This window comes from Oenanthe melanoleuca, chromosome 3 (genome assembly GCF_029582105.1).
Source record: "Oenanthe melanoleuca isolate GR-GAL-2019-014 chromosome 3, OMel1.0, whole genome shotgun sequence".
Classification (NCBI taxonomy): Eukaryota; Metazoa; Chordata; class Aves; order Passeriformes; family Muscicapidae; genus Oenanthe; species Oenanthe melanoleuca.
The window spans coordinates 92,995,190-93,007,856 of NC_079336.1; the positions used below are offsets into that span (position 1 = coordinate 92,995,190).

Sequence of the window (12,667 nt, forward strand, 5' to 3'; positions counted from 1 at the left end):
GGGGAACAGTGGGGGGCCTGTGGTGCCAGCAGCTCCTTAAGCCTGGGCTGCTGCTGAAAGAAAATCACAAGCATGTGTGGGAAAAAACACATTTCCTCAAAAACCTGCTCTCTGTCTGGCAGACTTAATCAACCTTAACCAAATCCTAGAAACTATATTCTTATAATGGCATAACTCCAACCAGGATTAAATCCTTCAGAAAAGAAACCTCTCCTATGTTTCCCAGGAATATTATTTGATGTAAAATACAATAAAACATTCATCATATAAATATAATCTGGAATACTATTCTTTTGCTGCCACCTGTGGCATCTTCTATATCTGCACAGAATCTGCAGGGTGATTCAACCCTCCATGAATTTTTCACTAAAACCTTAAATAATACTGTCTTGTGCTTTCTGGATCACCACTTACCTGTGCCCTCTCTCACCACCATGACCTCTCATTAACACTGCTAATTGACAACACTGTACAAGTCCATGTCTCTGACTGCTGTCTGCAGACTACAGCCCACGATTTTGGGAACAACCTATAAACTTCAGTCACAAAAGCACCTGGACTGCTGCATATGTAAAAGCACAAAGGTACAAACGCTTTAGGAACAAAACTTCCAAAACAGCTTTCAAAAATTTTAACATGCTTTTCTGTACAAAGTAACTTTTCTTGGGAGAGAGTTGTAAAAAGTAAAATGAGGACAAACCATTTAAAGTGCCTTGGTTTTGTTGGGGTGTGTAAGGCAGCGTTTCAGCACGAGACCTCTCCGTCTGGGAATGAGCTACGGCAGAAGTACACGGGATGTGCGAGTGTGATGTGTAAAGGCATTAGCAAGTGGTGGAAAAGGTGATGACACCAATGTCTGCCTCTGCCCTGCCTGAGCTGCTGTGGTTCTCCAGGTGCATCGAGCTTGCATCTTGAAAAAAAAGGGATGTTTTTGCAGCAGCAGGCACAGCAGGAAGCCGTACACCCCCCGCACAGCTGGCAGCGAAGCACTGCAAGTGGAGCAAGTCACGGCCAGGGAAAGAGATAACTTCTGTTTGCTTTATGTCTCACACCATGCACGATCCATTACTTGCCAAAGCAGTCAACAGCTTAAGAGCATCTACCTCCACATCAATAGCTGGACGGAGTGAACTCCATAACCCTCCCAGATGTTGTATCAGAAATAACCCCGCCGCTGCTCTGGGTTCTCTCCAGAGCGCCAAACTCCCAACACCCAGTTGTTTAGCGCGTGGATGCAAAGCCCCGCTCTCCCTCCTGCTGTCCGTATTTCGGACGGGAAGCCGAGAGCTGCCAGCCTAGGGCATCACCGAGTCCCCGGGCTGAGCACGGCAGTGCCGCCGCAGCCGGCACCCCCCGGCAGCCCGGGGCCCGGCGGGGGGCCCGGAGCTCACCTTCCCGCGGGGCCGGGCCGCCCCTCGCACCCCCGCCCCTGCCGAGCCCCCTCCCCGGCTATAAAGCGCGGCGGGCCGGCCGGGCCCCTCCTCGCCGCTGCCATGGCCGCGCTGCGCTTCGGGGAGCCGCCGGCGGAGCCGCCCGCCTTCCCCGCGGGCAGGTGGGCGGGGGGCGGCGGGCCCGGCCCGGCCTCGCCCGCCCTCAGGGCGCTGCCCCCGGCCGAGCCGTCGGAGGGGGCTGTGCCGGCGGCCTCGCAGCGGAGAAAGCGGACCAGCTTCACGGCGGCGCAGCTGGAGACGCTGGAGCTGGTTTTCCAGGACACCATGTACCCCGACATCTACCTGCGGGAGAAGCTGGCCGACGCCACGCAGATCCCCGAATCCCGCATCCAGGTGAGGGGCGCGGGCCGTGCCGCGCCCGCCGCGCCGGGGCCGCCCCGCCGCGCTCACCGCCGCCCTCTCTCCGCAGGTGTGGTTCCAGAACCGCCGCGCCAAGTCCCGCCGCCAGCGAGGTCCGCCCCGGCCCGGCCCCGCCGCGCCCCCGCCGGGCTGCCCGCGCCCGCCGCGCTTCGCCGCCCTGCGCGCCCCGGAGCGGCCCCGCTGCGCGCTCTCCGCGCTGCCCCGCACGGAGGACGGCTCGGCCCCCTACGCGTGGCCGCCGGCCGCCGGGTTCCCGCCCGGCCCCGGCTTCGAGGGCTTCTCGGCCGGCCAGCCCGGCGGGGCCGAGCCCGGCCCGTTCGCGGGGAGCGGCGCCGGCCCCTTCCCGCCGGCCCGCGCCTTCTGCGGGCAGTACTCGCCCGTGTCGGACGCCGAGGACACCAGCGGCTACTCGGAGTCGGGCTCGGAGTGGGAGGAGAACGCGCTCGGCGCCTTCCGCGCCCTCTGAGCGCCGCCGCGGCGGGACGGCCCGGCAGGGACAGGGGCCAGGCGCAGACCCGCCGGACCCCGGCCCGCGCTGCGCTGCTCGGGCGGGGAGCAGCCACACACCGCGCTACCTCACCTCTGCTGCTCTGCCACTGTTGCACTTTATCCGGTAGTAACTGATTTTAACTATTTATTTAAGAAAGATACGGGTCGGCTCCATCAGCTGAGGGCATCTTTTTACACTGTATTTAAAGCTTTCTTTTATCATGTTTAGTATAGCTATTTAACCCTCTTTAGCCAAAAAGCTAACCCAAATTCACTGTGTTTTGGGAGTGGGGGGTGGTCTTAGAAAAGAGTGATGGTCTGTCGGGGTTTTTTGACCAAGAAAAATAAAATAAAGGTTTACAGTTTTGATCTGCTTGTGTGTGTACCTGGTGCAGGGGGGCAAGGTTTCTTACCTCGGCTGATGGTGGGGTAGAGAAGCGGTAGATATCCCAGCTGCAGATTCTCTTCCCAGGCCTGGAGAGCTATGGCTGCAGTTTAGATGTAGGTGAGACCTAAGGGGCCTGAAGAGAAGAGGTTACAGAAACTGCCTTAAACCTCTCTGTCAGCATTTGTCTTAAATCTGCCCTAAACAAACACCCCCATCCCTAAGTGAAAATTGAAATGTCTGGCCTAAGTAATACAAACCCTCAAATCTCAAGTGCTCAGACAAAAGCCTGCAGTCTGCCACTTAAGCCAAGGTTAATGTTAAACTAAGAGAAATGGGAGTATTTTGTGGACACCATAAGCTGTAGGCAGGGACTACACAGAAACTGTTCACCTGATCATGGGCTGAATGGCTCTGCACTGAGAACAGCAAAACCATAACAACAGAAGTCTCTCCTCTAATTCGATTTACTGAGGAAGGATACATAACTCTGTATGTATTTTGAGGATAAGATCAATTCTTCCTGCTTACAAAATAGTACTTCAGAGCCTAGCAGAGCAAGTTGTAAGTTATGGAAAAGCACCCAAAAGCCAGCAGCACAGGAAAAAAGACCCATTCAATTGGTAGAATTACCCTGTATCAGGAGCCATGCCCCACAGAATAAAGTTACCAATGCACAAAATGCCTCAGTGCTACCCCATAACTGTGCTTGTGAGATCTGGGACAGCTGAATGCTGGTTGGACTATAAGCTTGCAAGGTGAAGCAGCATTAATCAGCAGGGCTGCTGATTAATCATCCATCAAAAAAAACCCCAGAACTATCCTTGAAAAAAAAATGAACCAAAAACCAACCAACCTCAGACACCATCTGTCCCAAGTGGACTTGGGTGCTATGCTGGGGATCAGGAAAACCCCAGAAGAGAAGCACTTGTAGGAAGAGACAGAAAATGAGACCATGGTTTCTTGGGGGCTCAGGGTAAATTCAAGTTTACTGCTCTGGGTACTTGTTTTGCTTGTTTTGCTCCTGCAGACTTCAGGTATGTTGCAGTGAGCTCTTGAGACTCTTGCTATGCTTAGGGCACACTTAGCAAAAGCATCTGTATTTGAATTAAACATTAAAAAATGAATTAAACATTAGAACTGACCCAAGGACAAATGTATCCTTTCAAAGAAAAGAAACAATGTATATTCACATTACCTAAGTGAGTGGGACAAATGACATGTGGAAGTACATGGCTTCTCACAAACAACAGATCTTTCTATGATATATTACCCTGCAATAAAGAAAAAAACCTACATCAACAGAAAACATGCTGGAGAGCACGTTTAAATATCCACATGTAAAAATCATCATACCTAAGGAATCAGAGTTGAGATTGCAGTGTGGTGGTTACTGCAATGTATTCTGTGTCTTGTAGGACAAAAGGCTGTCATGAAAAGCAGGTTCCCAAATCCTCTGGTATGTACTAGTGTCTACAACTTGTCACCCTCTCAGTTTGGGATGTTTGCTATGAACAGGGCATATAAACCCTCCTGGTTTTGTACTGGGAAGTCCTGCTCCTCAAAAACATTCAGTGCACAAAATTTTAAAATACCTTTTAAAACAGCTACTCACCTCATCCTCATAACATTTAATTTTCAGCAATTAGCTTCTCATAAAAAAATAACCTGAGACCGTCTGCAAAAAATTTTGCATTTTTGTGAAATATATCAACTCTCATAGGTCAATTTATTCAAGTTACAAATTTCATTGAGAATAAAAGATTTATGCATTTCTCTTAATTAACAGAACAAATTTAGCTAAATATAAACTCTGCACTAAAGTTTTGCAGTGGCACAATACCAACACAGAATACAGAAGCATCTTTAAACTATACAAAATTTTAAAATTGAAAATAATCCTGTTTACATATTCTTTATACATTAACATATAAAAGACCTTATTTAATGAGGCATCTAAAAGAATCAAAAACATCTCTACAGCTATCTCTGAAAATCCATATCTGGAAACAATTCATTACACAGAAGCTTTACAAGACTATTTAAACAAACCAATACACACTTTTTACAAGATTAACATTCCAAAAGGTATAGGCAGGTTATCACTTCTTATTTTTGCAGTTTACATCACTGGTTATCTTTAATTATAAAAATCTTCATATTTATATATGGTGGGTATAGTTGAATAACCAGTCACCTAATTTAAAACTTGTGCAAAACAAACAAGAATTCGGAAAAACAATGTTTAACCAGTCACTTCTATAAAATACCACCTAAAGCACTTCTTTTGCCCTTTGTGAAGGGAAAAAGCCATAACCAATCTCTTTCTGGAAAGTTAACAGTTACATTTTTATATTCCTTCATTAGACTCCTTCTATAAGTTATGATAAATTAAGAGATCCAACAAGACACTGACTGATTGATAGACCTGCCCAACATCCTCCAGTTTACAGCTTATGTTTGCTGGCTGTATGCTGCTGCTGCTTCCTTAGAGCAGGAACGCTCAGGCTTCCCAAGGGCTGACCTGGCAGCTCTGAAGAGCTGCACAGAGGCGTAGCTTTACACAACAAAGACCTGCCATGTGGCTACTAACTCAAGCCATTTCCTCTTCAGCACTTCTAACATACCAGGAGATTCAACAGCAAGAGGTGTGCAGAATTAATCTGAACTTTCAAAAACTAAGTTCAAATTATATGAAAGTATGCTTTCGAGTTTCCTATAATCAATGCAATTACTAAGAGATTACCGGTTAGCAAAACTACTACATGTGAATAACAAATGGAGAAATCTAATGTAATGCTGGCCAGTAATGCTGGTTTCCTTAAGAAGCAGATAGAGTATATTTAAAAGGGTCCTTTCTGAGAGGTTTTCTCTTTCCTTATCTTCTGGCAGTAGGGTATTTGGTGAAGCCTATAGGATGGAAGAAGATTTTCCAGAAGTACTTGCTGTACACTTGAAAGGAAGCTTTCAGTCTCTGTTGGTGTTATTAGCTGCAAAAGCATGTAGGTTCCCCATCTGGCTCAGACCACTCTGAATATGTGCAACATGGATCTCAACGTTATTCTGAAAACAACTACAGGAAGAAAAAAAGAAGAAAAGAAAGAAATGTTGAACCCCATATGTAAGAGTTATGTCTGAATATCTCTACAGTGAAAAATCAAGATGTGAACCTAACCCGTACAAAAATTCAGATGAATTGAAGAGCAGTACTTAAAAATGCAACTTGACAGAGAAATAAACACAACTTGCACAAACAGCTGCAAGAAATCAAAAGTCACTGACCTGGGCACTTAAAGTAAGGTTTTAACATGACCAGAACTAGTGAAATTAAAATATAAAGAGGTGCATGGCCAAAATAAGTACCATGAAATGGAAACATCATCACTTTCTTTGCTGGGCACATCAACCTTTACTTGAATCAATTCCAATATGCAATTTGATTATAAAGAAGTTTCACTAATGTCTGAGGTTTGGTCTTGTTTTTCCTAATGAAAAATGCTATAAAGTGGCATTTCTCAATTACTATATTGAAATCAAAAGGCCATCCTACTATCTTTAGAAAAAAAATTTAAAAAATTAAAAATTCATGTGTGCAGCCTCCCATTATTATGTAGCAATACCAGTACCAAGGATATAAAAAAATATTTAGCATTTAGGTTTATTTTCTAAATGACATAATTTAGCAGCATAAAATACTGGTTACAAATTGCTGGGGCTGCAGGGTACTCCAGACAAGTATCACTGTGCTCTTGCTACCACATTCTTGCTATTTTTATGATACCTCCTTAGGCAGCTGCTTGTGACAGCTGTTGAAAAAATGGCCCATCTAGACTAGACTGGCCTTTGATCTGGCACAATATGGCTGTTCTCCTGGTTCTTGGCTTAAAATCTTGGCAATAGAAGCTGCTCAGAACCTCTAATTTTCTCATATGCCACCTTTTGACATTTACAGACAAGAGCTTAAATATGCTAAAAGAATACTGAAATTGTACTGTTCTCTGGTTTAAAAAACTTATAATACTAGTGAGATTTCAAAATCTGACAATGTTCTATCTAAAGTAAGTTTTTAGTTGTCATAAATTGCTAAAGAACAAGAAAGCCTAGTTGGTGCTGCATCAATTTAGCACTTTTAAACTTTTTTTGAAACATGTTACTTCACTGATAGGTTCAAACAGAAAACTGCTCATTTCACATTCCCTTTAAGAAGTCCACTTTTTATATGGGACCCTTCCTATAAGTAGAAGTTACCACATTAAACCCCTTAATTATAATCAATGTTCACCTCTAAAATACAGTAATAACTATCACAAAGTGTATAATTAAGAATTAGATATTCAAAAAGTAATACCTGATATTTGAGGAGTCTAATGAATTCTTGATGTCATTTAATGAATCTGTTAGTGATTTAAATTCAAAGGAATTCAGATCACCTCCTTCTGCTAGACACTGTAGAAGAAAACAAAAATGTTCTCACAGTTCAGCACAAAAACTGGCAGAGCTTTAACACTGTATTGTATGGGAGAAGCTATTTTGTGCAAACTTTTTACCTTAATTTGCAGTAATATTGCTGTAAGCCTAGAGATAAGATCAGTTAAATTTTCACTCTCCACACAGAGCTGTCCTGTTGACAAGGTATTTGTTTGTCTGACGACCTCCTGAGCTTCCTCTTCACATCTGCGCCTCAGATCCGTGGGCTGGTCAGCAGGCTGGAGGCCCTGGTCAGGAGCAAGCTGCAGAGATATGAAGAGGAGAAATTATTTGCATAGATTTGCAAATATGAGAATAACATGCATGAATAATTTGCATTTGGTGGATGTGTGAAATGAGATGATTTCAAAGACAGTTTGTGTGTGTATAGTACACAGTGCTTTTTCTTTATGTCTGCTTAAGAATAGGCCACTGGTATCAGGAAGAGTATTGCTCAAAGGCAGCTCAAATTCCAGAGAAGGAATCCAATACAGCTACCAATAGTTTCATTTCAGAGTGATCCCCACCCACCCCCTATTCCCTGGAAATTTTGCTTTCTACTCAGGGTGAGCAAAACCACCAAGTTCACAGAGATTTCAGCAAAATCTTACCTCATAGCAATACTGTTGAACTTTATGCAAAACTTTATTTAAGTCTTTGTTTAGTTGCTCTAGATCTAGAACAATAGTTGCATATCTCCTCTGAAACTCAATGCTGATTGGCATGGAATAGGATTTCTGTGGAAAACACAAGGCATATTAAATTTAATATGATTCTGTGCAGTTACAGATTTTGAACTCATCCAAAGGAGTTTTCACTTCAAGAAAATGCTGAGCTATTTGAAATCCTGGTGTCATAAAGAAAAATGTTAACATTAATATATGGTATTACTATTTGTAACTCTGAGTGAAACTCTGTAGGTAACAACCATGTTTTTATTCCCTTCCTGAATAATCTGTGCTGGTAAATGCTACAGAGGATGACTGTGGTCTGACCTGCTTATTCCTCCAGTAGCTGGGTATGGCTTCTCCCTGCTGGTTGAGCAGAGACTATCCTGCCAGCAGAGGAACAATACAGGACAATATGGCCTCGACCACCTTTGCTGCAGGATGGGAGGCACATTTGGCTACTTAGTTATTGGTCACTTGAGGATGACTCAGTGCTACACACCTTCTGTTACAGCTAACAGTTCTGCCAAAACCCAAAGTTACTAGACCTCTTATTTGGTGACAGAATTTTGTAAGCATGATTTCCCACAAAAAGAATAAATACCAAAGTAAGTACCTTTTCTCTTATATTCTTTTCAGAATAAAGCTTGACAATTTTTGGGTAATATTTATGAAATTAAAACAAAACATACAATATATTATAAAATTTCCTCTCCAAATTGCCTCTTGCATGAGAAGCTAGAGGCAGTCCCAGCCATAGGACTGAGATCTAGGTATCTCCTACAATCAAAACTTGTAGCTATAGATTTCACACATAAGATAAAGCAAATTGCAAAGTCAAGAGCCTCCATCAGGATAATCCTGGTCAAAAATGCAAAAGGTTTCAGTTATGAGTTCAGTTCAAAGTTCCCCGTGAAACCTAATCACTGAGATGATCTCCAGGGATTTACAAATCTGAGTACCAACTTAACAGGGCTTTAAACAATCACCATAATTTCAAAATTTCCTACTGGAAATTTCAGAATTTCCTACTGGAAAGTAGCATGAATTTGGCATACTTTCTGCAGCTCTGGAACATAAAAAAATAAAATCTTTCAGACTTTCTCCAGTGACCAGTTCCCTTAGAGCAAACTGAACTGTTCCAGCTTAGCTGTGAAAGCTGCAGACAATTATGAATTCCCTGTTGGAGAGGAGAGGCTAAAGGCAAAAGAAATATTTCTCAGCACCAGCACTATTTCTGACCTGGGCACAACCCAAGACCTGGAAACACTGATGAACAGCTAAACTGACAAAAGATGGATGGCTTTCAGCAGATGGAAGCAGGTAACACCTCTATCACCAAGGATCTAGATGCTTCTCTGAGACAAACAGCATTATCTTTCCTTGTTTTTATTACAGGTCCTTTCAATTTATACTTCTTTATCCAAATGTTTACTGTTTTATGTACAAAGTAATTTGTTTTTAGGCTGCAACCCAGACTAGTACAGTGATGTCAAGAAAAATTAGACAAAAATGTACAGTTGTATACATTAATAGCCTCTCTGAAGGCATCCCCTGATTTGTGTAAATTTATTATTACTGCCAGATAATAAAGGCCTACATTCAGTACCATTTCTGATTTTGGTCAGTTCCAATATTTCCATATTGAATCAGTCATTAAACAGAAGTCTTCATAAAAGGATTACTTTAAACCAAACAGCAGTGGTACTCAAACAATTATCAAATGACAAGTATATTAATTATTAGCAAAGTCTGACAATTAAAGTACACCTGAATGAACTCAAAGGATTCAATTTATTCATGTTCAGTTATGCTATTGATGTTGAAGCAAACTGAGATCAGAAAAACATTCTTGTTCAAAGAAAATACATTCTAAAGGAGAAGCAACACATACTTAGTGGCACAAACATAGATGGGGTTGCCAAGGGACAAAGAGGATTAGAAGATGGGCTAAGAATATGGCCCAATAGGAAGGTATCACATCCTCTATTTTTGTCAGGACAGCCTTGAGTAGTAATGGGGGTTGCTTTACAATTGCTGGTTTTCTGTGAGGTTATGAGCGAGGTACTAGGAAATACAGCAGGGGAAGAATTCCAAAGTATCTCAAAGTCCTTAGTCAGGTTACAATTCAGCTAAAATGTATCAAAGTTAGAATATATTTCTCCTTTCCTTGGCAGTTGCTTTTTTGCACTTCCAATTTCATGGACTAAGGAGACAAAGAAAAGTAACAATACAGGTAATTTATGACTTAATCGCTGAGCTAACATTCGGGTTCTTGCTGTCATTCCTATGGATCTCCTTATCTATGCAAAGTAGGAATGTCTCAGAAAAATAACTAATTTAAGAAGAATTGGTAATTTTTCATTATCACACTTGCAGGTTGCAATGACATGTTTTAATCTTACTTCTCTTGGCATCTGGTTTAGTTACTAACACACAAAATTAAAATACAAAACATTTGATGTATGGAAAAATAATATAGTAACTGAAATGATAAGGTTTTGAAGAACACCACCATGGCACAGAAGAAGAAAATGACAGAGACACAGGGATGGGGCAGTAGGAAGCAGAGTAATAGAATGCACACATGCACATGATCACTGAAGGCACAAAGAGAAATCTCACCACAATAAATCACGTGTTTCAACATTCAAATATTTTACATGGAAAAAAATCAACCGTTTTGTTTCAAGAAATAAAAGGGACCCTTGTTCTCCACAAACCTTTAGACTTCTGTAAACTGCAGAGACAACAGTCTGGATGGATGCTTGCAGAAGACTGAGAGCTTTCTCAAGTTAATTTATAGCCAGGGGTGGTAGAGGAGCCACTCTTATAATTTTGATTTACTCATTGCTGATTAGATAAAGTTAGCAAGAAAAACTACTCTGCTGCTAACTATGCTGTAGCTGCTCTGGTACTGTAACTTTAAATGCCAGTTAAGGGCACTCAGAGCTTTACACAAAAATCTCTGAAACGAGTAATTGTTTTAACCAGAAAGCCGAGATAATAAATCAGTATCTACCATCTGCAAAACAGTTTTAGCATAAATATCTTCCCATATAAACCTGTACACCAAATTCTAGAGGTACATAGTATTTCCTTACTTGATGTGTTAAGTGACATGTGCTACCCTGACATTAACATGAATCAGTTTCCAAAGGACAGTGCTTTCAAAGGAGAATCCTATTTGAAACAACTGACCTCTCTGACTTTTCTTTAAAAATAAGACACTTCATATCGTAGAAAGCAATAAAATACACGTATTATTTAGGCTATACTCCTAACTAAATTTATTTGCATTAGCTGTTAAAGCATATCCTGTTTTAATAACCAAAAAGAGAACATTCTCACCAGCTTTTCTGCTTCCGTATTCATCTCTCTCAATTGTTTGATGTGCTCCTTCTTGATCATAAGGATTTTCGATAACCTGGTCTAAAACAAAGGAACTGTTTTTAGAAAGAATAGATCCTTAAGCAGTTTTGAAATGCCACAGAAATTCAAGATAGAAACCATACCTGTTTCTTTCATAATTTAAAATGTATTTCTCAGTTGATGATCAAGTGAAGAAGCAGAAATAAAAATTAATTACAATTAAATGATGGATTTTTCCAGAGATTTTTAAAGCGATTCCAAGTGCCCTAAATTGAAGAGTGCTAAAATCCATCATCTGAAATTCCCTATAGGAAAACTAGTATGATTTATGGCCAGCTAGAGGCTAAGAACCTTTTTCTTTTACAAGCTGAAGGAGAGTGAAGGGTGTTATGGTCATGGTACTACAATTAGTATCACTCACCTTACTACACCTTTTTTTCCACAGAGTTCTCAGCTGTGCCCTCCACCAAGTACCAGCCCTTTGTGTAAACTCCTGCAGTAAAACCTGGTATAGAGATTGGATCTATTTTATACAGAACACCTCTGAGCTTTCCATTTCCTCTTTTGTAATGGGAATACCGTGTCTCCTGCCCTGGGGACCTAGCAGGCTGAAGTGGAAATCACTGGGAGCACTTTAAACACAGTCCTCACTTGTAAAAGTATTCATACTCCAGGGCCATGGAGAAATCCTAGCTTCGTTACAACCAGCAACACTTTTATTAGTGGAGTCAACAGAGAAAAAATTTCACATTTTATAAATCCCAGAGGTGTTACCTGCATCCTAGCAGTGAAACACATGACTGGGAGAAACAGGAGCTACGAGTTCAACACACATCTGATTTATACATAATCCCTTTTGTGATTTTTGAGTTCAGTCTTAATGCAGCCAGGTTGATTGCCCTCACAAATTGTAATTAGAAAATTGTTCCAGGATCTCTTTCAGCTAATGAGGAATATTCTGGGAATTTCCATGTGAAATGGATTCTTTTTCACTTCACAGCAATTTATTTGAAATTGCCAAACAGCCAAAGCTGGTTTTCAGCTAAATATAGTGTTGCCTCCTTGTATTTATCTCTGTTCATTCAGAGACAATAAATCATCTCTTCTCCACTGTTCTTCCACCAGACTAATCACAACCCAAGCCTTTTCAGACTCCACTCCCTTAAAGGACTCTTCATCTCCTAAACTTTTGTGGCCCTTTCAGTATCTTTTTCTGTTCACTGCCATCTTTCCTGTGTGTGAGCACAGGAAGCCTGTAACAGTACTCTAAATTACACACCTGGAGACTAAGCCTGTAAAATGGCATCAATACTTCTTTCTTTCTAGTCCAAATATTTTGCCAGATACATCTTACGAACGGATGGTGAGCCATGGTCAGAGGCACAGAGGCAACACTGCATGGGTTATCAGCCTCCCAGTTTCAGCTGCTCATTTCTGTCCTTCTGCTGTCCCCCAGTGCCTATGCTGAGCCAGCA

At 42.0% G+C, this 12,667-nt stretch overlaps 2 protein-coding genes across 2 annotated transcripts in view; one reads left to right on the forward strand and one right to left on the reverse strand.

The window, feature by feature from the left end:
- The first annotated feature begins 1,493 nt into the window (after nucleotides 1-1,493).
- Nucleotides 1,494-2,277, forward strand: MIXL1 (Mix paired-like homeobox). The gene is made up of 2 exons (XM_056488631.1): nucleotides 1,494-1,784; nucleotides 1,861-2,277. The coding sequence occupies exons 1-2, from the start codon at nucleotides 1,494-1,496 to the stop codon at nucleotides 2,275-2,277; spliced, it is 708 nt and encodes a 235-aa protein (XP_056344606.1).
- A 2,118-nt stretch (nucleotides 2,278-4,395) lies between these two features.
- Nucleotides 4,396-12,667, reverse strand: part of LIN9 (lin-9 DREAM MuvB core complex component) — a 39,821-nt gene continuing 31,549 nt past the window's right edge. Inside the window, exons 11-15 of the mRNA XM_056488494.1 lie at nucleotides 11,172-11,252; nucleotides 7,764-7,889; nucleotides 7,233-7,415; nucleotides 7,034-7,131; nucleotides 4,396-5,758 (exon numbers count right to left, since the gene is read on the reverse strand). Of these exons, the coding sequence (XP_056344469.1) occupies nucleotides 5,653-5,758; nucleotides 7,034-7,131; nucleotides 7,233-7,415; nucleotides 7,764-7,889; nucleotides 11,172-11,252 (594 nt within the window). The 3' untranslated portion in view covers nucleotides 4,396-5,652. The remainder of the gene's footprint in view (nucleotides 5,759-7,033; nucleotides 7,132-7,232; nucleotides 7,416-7,763; nucleotides 7,890-11,171; nucleotides 11,253-12,667) is intronic.

Excerpts from the sequence above, each read along its gene's own strand:
- MIXL1 (XM_056488631.1), top strand. The coding sequence starts at position 1,494 with ATGGCCGCGCTGCGCTTCGGGGAGCCGCCGGCGGAGCCGCCCGCCTTC. Across the intron at positions 1,785-1,860 it reads TCCCCGAATCCCGCATCCAG|GTGTGGTTCCAGAACCGCCG; the intron begins GTGAGGGGCGCG and ends CTCTCTCCGCAG.